Genomic DNA, 12,072 nt, shown 5'->3' on the forward strand with positions numbered 1-12,072 from the left:
TGCCAAACTGGGAGCAGTGAGTCCATGCAGCTGCTGCATTCCAACTGACGTGAATGCGGAGAACACCTTTGTATCCCGTGTGGGCAAACACGGCCTCCACCTGGGTGTATGCAAAGCATGCCTGTGTGACTGAGGCCTTAAAAAGTCTATCTCCGGCCAAAGCTTTTCATCCTCAGTTTTAGATACAGTGGGAAAGGCTTAGAGCCGTTGTCAGTTATTTTGCTTAATGTGTCACCGGAACAGGAAGTAAGAGGAAATCTCCAACAGTGACACATAGAGAAGTAAAAATGTAATAGGGGAAAGCTAGAACCTGTGTCATCTTTTCATTGCTCTCAGTGTCTCCATTCTATCTGGGTGACAATGTTGTCCTTGGGAAAGGAAGTCAGGAGACCGCTCTCCAAAGAGGTCTTCCCTACTCCATCCTGTCTGTTCTTTTGCTTAATGTGTCACCGGAACAGGAAGTAAGAGGAAATCTCCAACAGTGACACATAGAGAAGTAAAAATGTAATAGGGGAAAGCTAGAACCTGTGTCATCTTTTCATTGCTCTCAGTGTCTCCATTCTATCTGGGTGACAATGTTGTCCTTGGGAAAGGAGGTCAGGAGAACTCTCTCCAAAGAGGTCTTCCCTACTCCATCCAGTTTTGAATTACACGTTATGTCTTTTATAGGAAACCTATACTGACAGAAATATATTTATTATTATTTATTTCAGGTACTTATATAGCGCCATCAATGTACGCAGCACTTTACATATATATTGTACATTCACATCAGTCCCTAACCCTCAAGGGGCGTACAATCTAAGGTCCCTAACCCTCAAGGGGTGTACAATCTAAGGTCCCTAACCCTCAAGGGGTGTACAATCTAAGGTCCCTAACTCACATTCATACATACACATACTAGGGACAATTTAGACAGGAGCCAATTCACCTACCAGCATGTCTTTGGAGTGTGGGAGGAAACCGGAGTACCTGGAGGAAACCCACGCAGGCACAGGGAGAACATGCAAACTCCAAGCAGGTGGTGCCGTGGTTGGGATTCAAACCAACGACCCGAGTACTGCTAGGCGGAAGTGCTAACCACTTAGCCACTGTGCTGCCCCAGGCTACTATTGCCTATGTGGGCACAGTAAAATCGCGCAAGTGGTGTGCCCGGGATAGAGCCGGGCTGAGACGCTTTTTGTCTATAACTGGGCTTTTGTTGGTGTGAGGCTCCTGGACCTTTTCATTGTTTCAGCTACTGCTATTGCTGATCTTTTGAAAATGCTATTTGCCTGGCTGTCTCACTTTAGCTTCCATACTGTCAGACTCACCCAAGCCAGGTCAGAGTACAGTCAGAACACCCGACATGCATATTTTCTCAGGGTCAGTGATTGTCATCATTGGGGCTAGTGGACCAGTATAACAGCCAGGCAGCTTGTATAGGAAACCTCCATTATGTCAGAACAGGTTTCCTTTACAGCTGAGCTCTAGAAAAACCAATATGATCTAAATACAAGCAGAATGTGTATTCCTATATAAATCTTGCTGCTAAATCCCGTGTGAAACTTGGCTTCTGTCCAGGAGATTCCTATCATAAAAACTGCTTGCTGCTGCGCTCTCTCCTTGTGCAGATTGACTGGTCCTGACTCCGCCCTCTCCTGTAATCTGCCTAAAGTGGGTGGGGCTTGCTCTGCTATCTGCACAGGCTATGTACAGCACAGTGATGACATCACTGCTACTTTTACAAAGCAATAACTGTGTTTGCCAAGTCTTTTTGCCATTGGTCATTACACCCTTTGTGCCTATTGAGCAATATTTATACATGGAGGGTTTGTGCACGAAGTTCAGCTGTAACTTACACTCTTGAAGCCTTGTGCCATCTCCTTAGCTGCTGCCGCAAGTGCAGCTTTAGTCTTAGCATTGATGCCTTCAGGTGCAATAACAACCATTTTGCGCTGTTTGGACGGCAGCTGGGACAGAACTTCTGACTTCAGCCTTCTGACCATTATGGACTCCTCCAGCAGAAGCTTTAATTCTCCCAGGTTGCAGGACCCCGAGTAATCCCATCCCCACGGCATCTGAAAAAGAAAACAGTTAAAGTGCTACTAACCCCCGGACCCCGCAATCACTATATCTGGTCTCCCCGGACCCCGCATTCACTATATCTGCTCTCCCCGCACCCACTATATCTGCTCTCCCCGGACCCTGCATTCACTATATCTGCTCTCCCCGGACCCCGCATTCACTATATCCGCTCTCCCCGGACCCCGCATTCACTATATCCGCTCTCCCCGGACCCTGCATTCACTATATCCGCTCTCCCCGGACCCCGCATTCACTATATCCGCTCTCCCCGGACCCTGCATTCACTATATCCGCTCTCCCCGGACCCTGCATTCACTATATCCGCTCTCCCCGGACCCCGCATTCACTATATCTGGTCTCCCCGGACCCCGCATTCACTATATCTGCTCTCCCCGCACCCACTATATCTGCTCTCCCCGGACCCTGCATTCACTATATCTGCTCTCCCCGGACCCCGCATTCACTATATCCGCTCTCCCCGGACCCTGCATTCACTATATCCGCTCTCCCCGGACCCCGCATTCACTATATCCGCTCTCCCCGGACCCTGCATTCACTATATCCGCTCTCCCCGGACCCTGCATTCACTATATCCGCTCTCCCCGGACCCCGCATTCACTATATCTGGTCTCCCCGGACCCCGCATTCACTATATCCGCTCTCCCCGGACCCCGCATTCACGATATCCGGTCTCCCTGGACCCCACATTCACTATATCCGCTCTCTCCGGACCCTGCATTCACTATATCCGCTCTCCCCAGACCCTGCATTCACTATATCCGCTCTCCCCGGACCCTGCATTCACTATATCCGCTCTCCCCGGACCCCGCATTCACGATATCCGGTCTCCCCGGACCCTGCATTCACGATATCCGGTCTCCCCAGACCCTGCATTCACAATATCCAGTCTCCCCAGACCCTGCATTCACTATATCCGCTCTCCTCAGACCCAGAATTCATTATATCCGGTCTCCCTGAACCCTGCATTCACTATATCTGGTCCCCCGGACCCTGCATTCACTATATCTGGTCTCCCTGGACCCTGCATTCACTATATCTGGTCTCCCTGGACCCTGCATTCACTATACCTGGTCTCCCCGGACCCTATATTCCCTATATCTGGTCTCCCCGGACCCTGCATTCACTATACCTGGTCTCCCCGGACCCTATATTCCCTATATCCGCTCTCCTGGACCATGCATTCACTATATCCGCTGTCCCCGGACCCTGCATTCACTATATCCGCTCTCCCCGGACCCTGCATTCACTATATCTGGTCTCCCCGAACCCTGCATTCACTATATCTGGTCTCCCCGGACCCTGCATTCACTATATCCGGTCTCCCACAGTACACACAACACCGAAATGCAATTATTTTAGGAAATATAAACTGCTAAATACCTTTTGTCATCAGCAGTTAGAGCAGTCTTGTGACTTCTATCAGTGTTCAGCAGAGCACATGTTAAAACTCTGTTAAACCGCCACTTCATGTATGGACCTACACCTGCATATAACACAAGTGTTTTCTTCTAGGCTCCTGGTTGTATCGATAGCGGCTTTGAGGAGTGAGAAACGGAGGTTCCCTATTGGTTGAATTATAGGCTATTAATCAAGCGGCCTTCTTTTGGGTGCACGATGTTGGAGGACCTTGCACAGGAGAGGAGCCTTTTTATGGGATCTAGCACTGTCTGGAATTGTTTCACTGGAGAGATTTTTAATAAGACTTTTGTTAGATTACTGCACTTGGCACTTTAAAGAGCACTTTTTATGTATTAACCCCTTGACCTCCAGAGGATTTACCCCCCTTAATGACCACGCCTCTTTTTGCTACTCGGCGCTGCACTAATTCAACTGATAATTGCGCAGTCATGCAATGCTGCACCCAAACCAAATTTATGTCCTTTATTTCCACACAAATAGAGCTTTCTTTCAATGTAATTTGATCACCTGTGCGCTTTTTATTTTTCACGCTATAAACAAAAAAAGGCCAAAAATTTTGAAAAAAAACAATATTATTTACTTTCAGCTATAAAAAATATATAGTAAACGCAAAGTTGGTTATAAATTTAGGCCAAAATGTATTCTGCTCCATGTTTTTGGTAAAAAAAATCCCAATAAGTGTATATTGATTGCTTTGTGTGGAAGTTATAGCGTCTACAAACTATGGTATAAATACTGCAATTTACGCCATTTTTCTGCTATACAGCGCTGCGCTAGTTTAACGGACAATTGCGCAGTCATGCAATACGGTACATAAATGAAATTTACATCTTTTTCTTCCCCACAAATTTCTTTCGGTGGTATTTGATCGCCTGTGCGGTTTTTATTTTTTGCGCTATAAAAAAAAAGGCTGACTATTTTGAGGGAAAAAAAACAATATTTTGGACTTTTTGCTATAAAACATGTCCAGTAAAAAAAAATGCAAAAATCAAATTTAGTCATAAATTTCTGCCAAAATGCATTCTGTGACATGTCTTTGCTAAAAAAAAACCCCAATACGTGTAAATTAATGGGTTTACGTGAAAGTTATAGCGTTTACAGATGGCGGGAAAGATACTGGGATTTTTAATTTTTATTTATACTAATAATGGCGCCGATCAGCAACATATGGCGGCAATCAGCGACTTATGGCGGGACTGCGGCGGACATTTTGACACTGGGGGGAACTGACTTGGGGTCACTGACATCCCCAGTGACACCAATACAGTGATCACTGAAAAAAAACCACTGAAACTGTACTAATGTCACTGAGGAGGAAGGGGTTAACATTTTTAGAATTTGTTGTGTAAGGGGAGTGTTTTACTAGGGGGCGGGGGTGTGTACTTGAGGGGGGGGGGAGGGAGGGGGGAGCTGATCAAGAGAGAGAAACTGTTCTCTCCCTCTGCAGCTTGTTGGCGAACTGTCATAGAGCAGGGCTGTGTGTAAACAATGCAGCCCTGCTGTGTCAGTGATCACCGCTCATCGCGGGAAAACAGCCGGTAAAAAACGGCCGTGACCCGGCGCCGGAGACCCGCTGCTGACACCCGCGGGACAGGTAGGGTGCGCACACGCCCCCTACCTGTTTTGAAGGCAGCCGTTTTAAAACATGCTTTTGCCTACGAGCGCCACCCTGCCGCCGTTTATATGCGGTGGCTGGGCGGCAAGTGGTTAATATTTATTTATTGACTTTAGTTATTACACATTCACATTTATAATTTTGATATACAGTTTGACATATTTAGACTTTGGGTTTGGCACTTCCCTCTAAGTGCAAGCGGCTCCAACTCTAGCGCTCACCACTTGCGCCTGACTTTTCGTACATTACTACTCACCTGTTTGGCATCACAATAGCGAAGACCAAAGTCATGGAAGCGCGGAAAGAAGTTGGGTCTGACAGCTGCGATCTGTGTGTACAGTTCTGCAGGTCTGGACATGGCGGGAGTGCCAGACAACAGGATGACTCTCTTTGCACTCTGCAGACAAAACAAAATAATATATAAAATGCAGCAATGGTCCAATACAGTGAAGGAAATGCGTATTTTCTCCCCTGCTGATTTTGAATGTTTGCCCCTCACAAAGAAATGATCGGTCTACAAATCGAATGTTCGGTGTATTGTAACACAGAGACAGAATACAACAACAAATTCAGCAGAAATGAATGTCTAACAAATGATGACTGATCTGCATGTTCATGAGTGGGGATTGGATCATTAATCCCCACTCATTTTAACCACTTCCAGTCCGGACGCTTTCCCCCCCTTCCAGTCCAGACGCTTTCCCCCCCTTCCAGTCCGGACGCTTTCCCCCCCTTCCAGTCCAGACGCTTTCCCCCCCTTCCAGTCCGGACGCTTTCCCCCCCTTCCAGTCCGGACGCTTTCCCCCCCTTCCAGTCCGGACGCTTTCCCCTCCTTCCAGTCCGGACGCTTTCCCCCCCTTCCAGTCCGGACGCTTTCCCCCCCTTCCAGTCCGGACGCTTTCCCCCCCTTCCAGTCCGGACGCTTTCCCCCCCTTCCAGTCCGGACGCTTTCCCCCCCTTCCAGTCCGGACGCTTTCCCCCCCTTCCAGTCCGGACGCTTTCCCCCCCTTCCAGTTCGGACGCTTTCACCCCCTTCCAGTCCGGACGCTTTCACCCCCTTCCAGTCCAGACGCTTTCCCCCCCTTCCAGTCCGGACGCTTTCCCCCCCTTCCAGTCCAGACGTTTTCCCCCCCTTCCAGTCCGGACGCTTTCCCCCCCTTCCAGTCCAGACGTTTTCCCCCCCTTCCAGTCCGGACGCTTTCCCCCCCTTCCAGTCCGGACGCTTTCCCCCCCTTCCAGTCCGGACGCTTTCCCCCCCTTCCAGTCCGGACGCTTTCCCCCCCTTCCAGTCCGGACGCTTTCCCCCCCTTCCAGTCCGGACGCTTTCACCCCCTTCCAGTCCGGACGCTTTCACCCCCTTCCAGTCCGGACACTTTCGCCCCCTTCCAGTCCGGACACTTTCCCCCCCTTCCAGTCCGGACTCTTTCACCCCCTTCCAGTCCGGACACTTTCCCCCCCTTCCAGTCCGGACACTTTCCCCCCCTTCCAGTCCAGACTCTTTCACCCCCTTCCAGTCCGGACACTTCCCCCCCTTCCAGTCCGGACACTTTCCCCCCCTTCCAGTCCGGACTCTTTCACCCCCTTCCAAGTCCGGACACTTCCCCCCCTTCCAGTCCGGACACTTTCACCCCCTTCCTGTCCAGGCCACTTTTCAGCTTTCAGCGCTGTCGCACTTTGAGTGACAATTGCGCGGTCATGCAACACTGTACCCATATGAATTTTTTAGCATTTTTTTGAGACAGATAAAGCTTTATTTTGGTGGTATTTATTCACCGCTGGGATTTTTATTTTTCTGCTATGTAAATTAAAATATCCCAAAATTTTGAAAAGTGTTTTTCTTATAAAATTTTGCAAATAAATAATATTTCATCATAAATCTTGGCCAAAATGTATTCTGTTATCTTTTTAGTAAAAAAAAAAAAATAACCCAAATTAGTTTATAACCAAAAATTATAGTTTTTAAACTTTTTTTTAAATTTTTATTATTTACGGGGTTTTTTTGTACATACTGTCACCCTATCAGTACAGTGTCACCATAAAGGCTGTAAAAGCAATCATTTCTCCTTCTCTCTGGCTGCATTCTTGCAGCCATTGAGAACTACTGTGTGAGCTGTGATTGGTCACAGCTTGTCACATGGTACAAGGCTGTTGTGAATAGCCCTGTACCATGTGACCTCTGTGATCATTCACAGATTTCACACGTAGTAAGCAATGGTGTCACAAGTGACATCTTGCTTACTACTCTGCATGTGATCACTGATTGGCCAATTGGTACAGAGGTCCCGTCTGACGATCGGTGTTCCACTGTTTGGAGGACACAGCGGGCACCGGATCGCGGTGCTGCGCGCTCCCAGGGAGCGCGCACAAGCAGGGTATGGGGAGGCCGTTTATAAACGGCCACCCGACTCTGCACTGCCACCATCCAGCCATTTATATACAACGGCCGGACGGGAGGTGGTTAAACCACAGGACACAGTGGGCACCAGATCGCGGTGCTGCGCGCTCCCAGGGACAGCGCAAAAAGGGGGGGGGGGAGGCCGTTTATAAACGGCCACCCGACCCTGCACTGCCACCGTCTGGCCATTTATATACAAGGGCTGGACGGGAAGTGGTTAAATCCGCCTTCATCTGTTTTTGGTTCATTTACATCCACTGACATCTGTTTTTCGTCCGTTCCAGGTTATTTTGCGGAAGAAAAATAGGGATTTCTTCCATTAAAAAAAAAACGGATGTAAACGGATGCAGACATTAACGGATGTAAAAAGATGTTCATCCGTTTACATCTGCAAGTCCACAGAAATACATGGGCGTCTGTTTTTCATCCGTTAACGGACAGATGAAAAACGGACATACGGAACGGAAGTGTGAAAGAGGCCTTATTGAACAAGGTGAAGTGAGAAGCTGATTGGCTGCCATGCTCTGCTCAGCTGCACCAGATTCTGAGTGCACTAGTTTTAGTAAATCTTCCCCATTCAGTTTCCAAAAACCTTTGTGTGTGAAGGTGATGTTGTACCTTGAGCAGAGGCATTGCGGACTTACACCGCGCTGTCTTCACGTTCTTCAGGAAATGGGATTCATCCTTGTGACAAAGCAAAGAGAAGATCCACCATTAGTGTGTTCATTCACAGATCTGAATATGTTTCCATTACAAACAAATCTCCAGCTCCTGCTGGTCACATCTCTAGGGGCTCTATGTCATTTCAACAGCCAGGCCAAACATGGATCGCTATTCAGGCGAGACCATGTAACCAGGGGCGGACTGACCATTTGGAAACTCGGGCACTGCCCGAGGGCCCGGGGTCAGTAGGGGGCCCCATGAGATGCCCCTGGTACCTTTTTCATAGGCTTTTTTGAGTTTGGGCAAGGACACAGGGGCCCCATGATCCCCTATTGCCCGGGGGCCCCATGAGTTGTCAGTCCGCCCCTGCATGTAACCAATCCAGTATCTGCGCTTTTTATTATAGGACCAGCACTGAAAGGAGTATTCAGCGGTATTTTCTCCAGGTACAGCAGGCCATAGATGGTTCAAATCTCGGCCGGTTCAGCAGGGAGTGGCTGAGATTCGAACAATGTATGAGCAGGCTGAATGTATCCAAACTGATCGATCAACTTGGATACATCCAGCCTGTCGGATTTTACATGAAATTATCACTAGCGGCTAGCAGTAATCGCTGTGTTCTCCTGGCGGGGATGGTTCCCTCCACTGGAAGAACACAATGGATCCGTGGGAGGGTTCCACCATCAACACTTTCCTGTTTGCAAGAAAGAAAATTGCTCCATCTATGGCCGGCTTAAGTTAAAACTGAACTCCAGGCAGACAGCTAAATACCCAGATGAACTGCATATATGGAAGCTGTTTTACCTTCTGATTTATATTTCTGTTCATCCAGTTTGAGTTTTACACAGCTCTGTCACACAGCACAGTCCTGTTTGACAGGGCAGGAGGCCTGATTTGATTAGTTCCTGCCCTAGTCTGTGATTGGACAGTGAAGGAGAAGCAAGAAAGAAACGATTGATACGCTCACCTCTGTCGTTTGGCTTTCTACTCATTTTGCCATGTCCCTTGTTAGCATATGAGCACTTCAGCACACCTGATTGGCTCTTTTTACTGATTCTCTCCCCAGTCTGAGTTCTGCTGTACAAGGGACTGCAGAGGGCTGATACAGGCTCAGATTCAGTCGCATACACTGGTAGAATAAAGTAATGAACTGATAATGTATTAGTGAATACAGCACAGCATTCATTTGTACCTTTTATATCTACATGGAGTTTACCCTGAAAGTGATTGCAAACCCATTATTTTTTAAATAACATACTTACCTGCAATACCAGCATCCTCCTCTTCCCGACCTGCACTCCTCGCTCCTCCGCTCTGCCAAGTGCCTCCATAGCAAGCCGTTTGCTATGGGGGCACTCAACTGTGCTCGCTCCCGAGCCCCGCTCTGTGTGCTCGCTCCCGTCACTCGCTCCCTCTTCACTGGCTGTGATTGACAGTAGTGGGAGCCAATGGCTCTCACTGTGGTCTCTGAAAAAACAGGGGGGGTGCCAGACTAAGTGCAGCATTAAAGCGGAGCTTCACCCTAAAGGGGAAGTTCTGCTTTAAGGACTGCTCCCCCGCTCCCCATTAAGGATTGGCACCTTTGGGAGGCGGGGGGGGGGGGGAGCGGGTACACGAATTTGACAGGTACCCGCTCCCACTTCCGGTCCAATCGCCTAGGTCAGGGGTAGGCAACCTACGGCTCTCCAGCTGTTGCAGGACTACAAGTTCCATCATGCCTCTGCAAGTCATAGCTGTAACTGTCGGTTTTGTAATGTTGCAATGCCTCATGGGAAATGTAGTTCCAAAACAGCTAGAGAGTCGCAGGTTGCCTACCCCTGGCCTAGGCGATCGGAAGCGGAAGGTGTCCTCCCTTCCTCCCTGTAGTCTTTTGGGATACATGACAGGTCCCAGAAGACTACAAGACCATTCATGAAGCGCAGCGCTACTCGCGCATGCGCAGTGGGTACCTGGGTGTGAAGCCGCAAGCTGTCACAGCCGGGTGCCCACACTGAAGATGCCGGCCTCCTGGAATACAGGACGGCCGGTGAAACGGGCTGCGGGGGACACACCACGGGACCGAGGGACAGGTAAGTGGCTGATTTTTAAAAGTCAGCAGCTACAGTTTTTGTAGCTGCTGACTTTTATTTTTTGACAGCGTGAGTGGAACTCCACTTTGAAAACACCTCCATTTATTAGAATTAGCAACTCACATATAGATGAAGGTAAACAAGCGTCAAATATTCCACGGCTGATTGTAAACAGTCTCTGGTATAGGGCTTGGACTGTGATCAGTAGGCAGGATAAAAAAGAAATGGAAAGAACTATCTGGACAGGGGAAACTTACTGGGTAGGGAGGGATAAGGGGGATGGAATGGGGGTTAAATATGTTTAGTCGGACTGTTCATATTTTGATAAATTGCATACCGATCTTTCATGTATTGAAATAAAATGTAATAAAGATATTAATTAAAAGATAAAAAAAAACCAGAGGGCCAATCAGCGCTGTCCAGACAAAGGGTCAGGGGTTATGCAGCCTCATAGGACAATCAGGAGAGGATTAAAACACCTCCTACCAGCTCTAACCAGTGCTCTGCTGGACACTTATAGAAGTCACAAGACTGCTATATACTGCTGAAGAGAAAAAGGTATTTAGCAGTTTATATTTACTAAAATAATTGCATTTCATGTTGTGTGTACTGTGGGAGACCGGATATAGTGAATGCAGGGTCCGGGGGAGACCAGATATAGTGAATGCAGGGTCCGGGGGAGACCAGATATAGTGAATGCAGGTTCCGGGGACAGCGGATATAGTGAATGCAGGGTTCGGGGAGAGCGGATATAGTGAATGCAGGGTCCGGGGAGACCAGATATAGTGAATGCGGGGTCCGGGGAGAGCGGATATAGTGAATGTAGGGTCCGGGGAGACCAGATATAGTGAATGCAGGGTCCGGGGAGAGCGGATATAGTGAATGCAGGGTCCGGGGAGACCAGATATAGTGAATGCAGGGTGTGGGGAAAGCAGATATAGTGAATGCAGGGTGTGGGGAGAGTGGATATAGTGAATGCAGGGTCCGGGGAGAGGGATATAGTGAATGCAGGGTCCGGGGAGAGCTGATATAGTGAATGCAGGGTCCAGGGAGAGCTGATATAGTGAATGCAGGGTCCGGGGAGAGCGGATATAGTGAATGCAGAGTCCGGGGAGACCGGATATAGTGAATGCAGGGTCCGGGGAGACCAGATATAGTGAATGCAGGGTCCATGGAGACCAGATATAGTGAATGCAGGGTCCGGGGAGAGCGGATATAGTGAATGCAGGGTCTGGGGAGACCGGATATAGTGAATGTATGGTCCGGGGAGACCGGATATAGTGAATGCAGGGTCCGGGGAGACCAGATATAGTGAATGCAGGGTCCGGGGAGACCAGATATAGTGAATGCAGGGTCCGGGGAGAGCGGATACAGTGAATGCAGGGTCGGGGGAGACCAGATATAGTGAATGCAGGGTGTGGGGAAAGCAGATATAGTGAATGCAGGTGTAAGGGGAGCGGATATAGTGAATGTGGTGTCTGGGGAGAGCGGATATAGTGAATGCAGGGTCCGGGGAGAGTGGATATAGTGAATGCAGGGTCCGGGGAGAGCGGATATAGTGAATGCAGGGTCCGGGGAGAGCGGATATAGTGAATGCGGGATCCGGGGAGAGTGGATATAGTGAATGCGGGGTCCGGGGAGAGCGGATATAGTGAATGCAGGGTCCGGGGAGAGCGGATATAGTGAATGCGGGGTCCGTGGAGAGCGGATATAGTGAATGTGGTATCTGGGGAGAGCGGATATAGTGAATGTGGTGTCTGGGGAGAGCGGATATAGTGACAGCAGGGTCCAGGGTTTAGTAACACTTTAATTTGTGTCTTTTA

General features: G+C 48.9%; 1 protein-coding gene across 1 annotated transcript in view; it reads right to left on the reverse strand.

Annotated features, from left to right (window-relative positions):
• Positions 1-12,072, reverse strand: part of LOC149433252 (SNF2 related chromatin remodeling annealing helicase 1-like) — a gene marked incomplete at its 5' end in the record, with an annotated part of 77,213 nt that overhangs the window by 22,706 nt on the left and 42,435 nt on the right. The window contains 3 exons of the mRNA XM_089664510.1: positions 1,842-2,060; positions 5,379-5,519; positions 8,136-8,201. Of these exons, the coding sequence (XP_089520636.1) occupies positions 1,842-2,060; positions 5,379-5,519; positions 8,136-8,201 (426 nt within the window). The remainder of the gene's footprint in view (positions 1-1,841; positions 2,061-5,378; positions 5,520-8,135; positions 8,202-12,072) is intronic.

This window comes from Staurois parvus, unplaced genomic scaffold (genome assembly GCF_062004578.1).
Source record: "Staurois parvus isolate SC_StPar_1 unplaced genomic scaffold, SC_StPar_1.0 ptg001927l, whole genome shotgun sequence".
NCBI classification, from domain to species: domain Eukaryota; kingdom Metazoa; phylum Chordata; class Amphibia; order Anura; family Ranidae; genus Staurois; species Staurois parvus.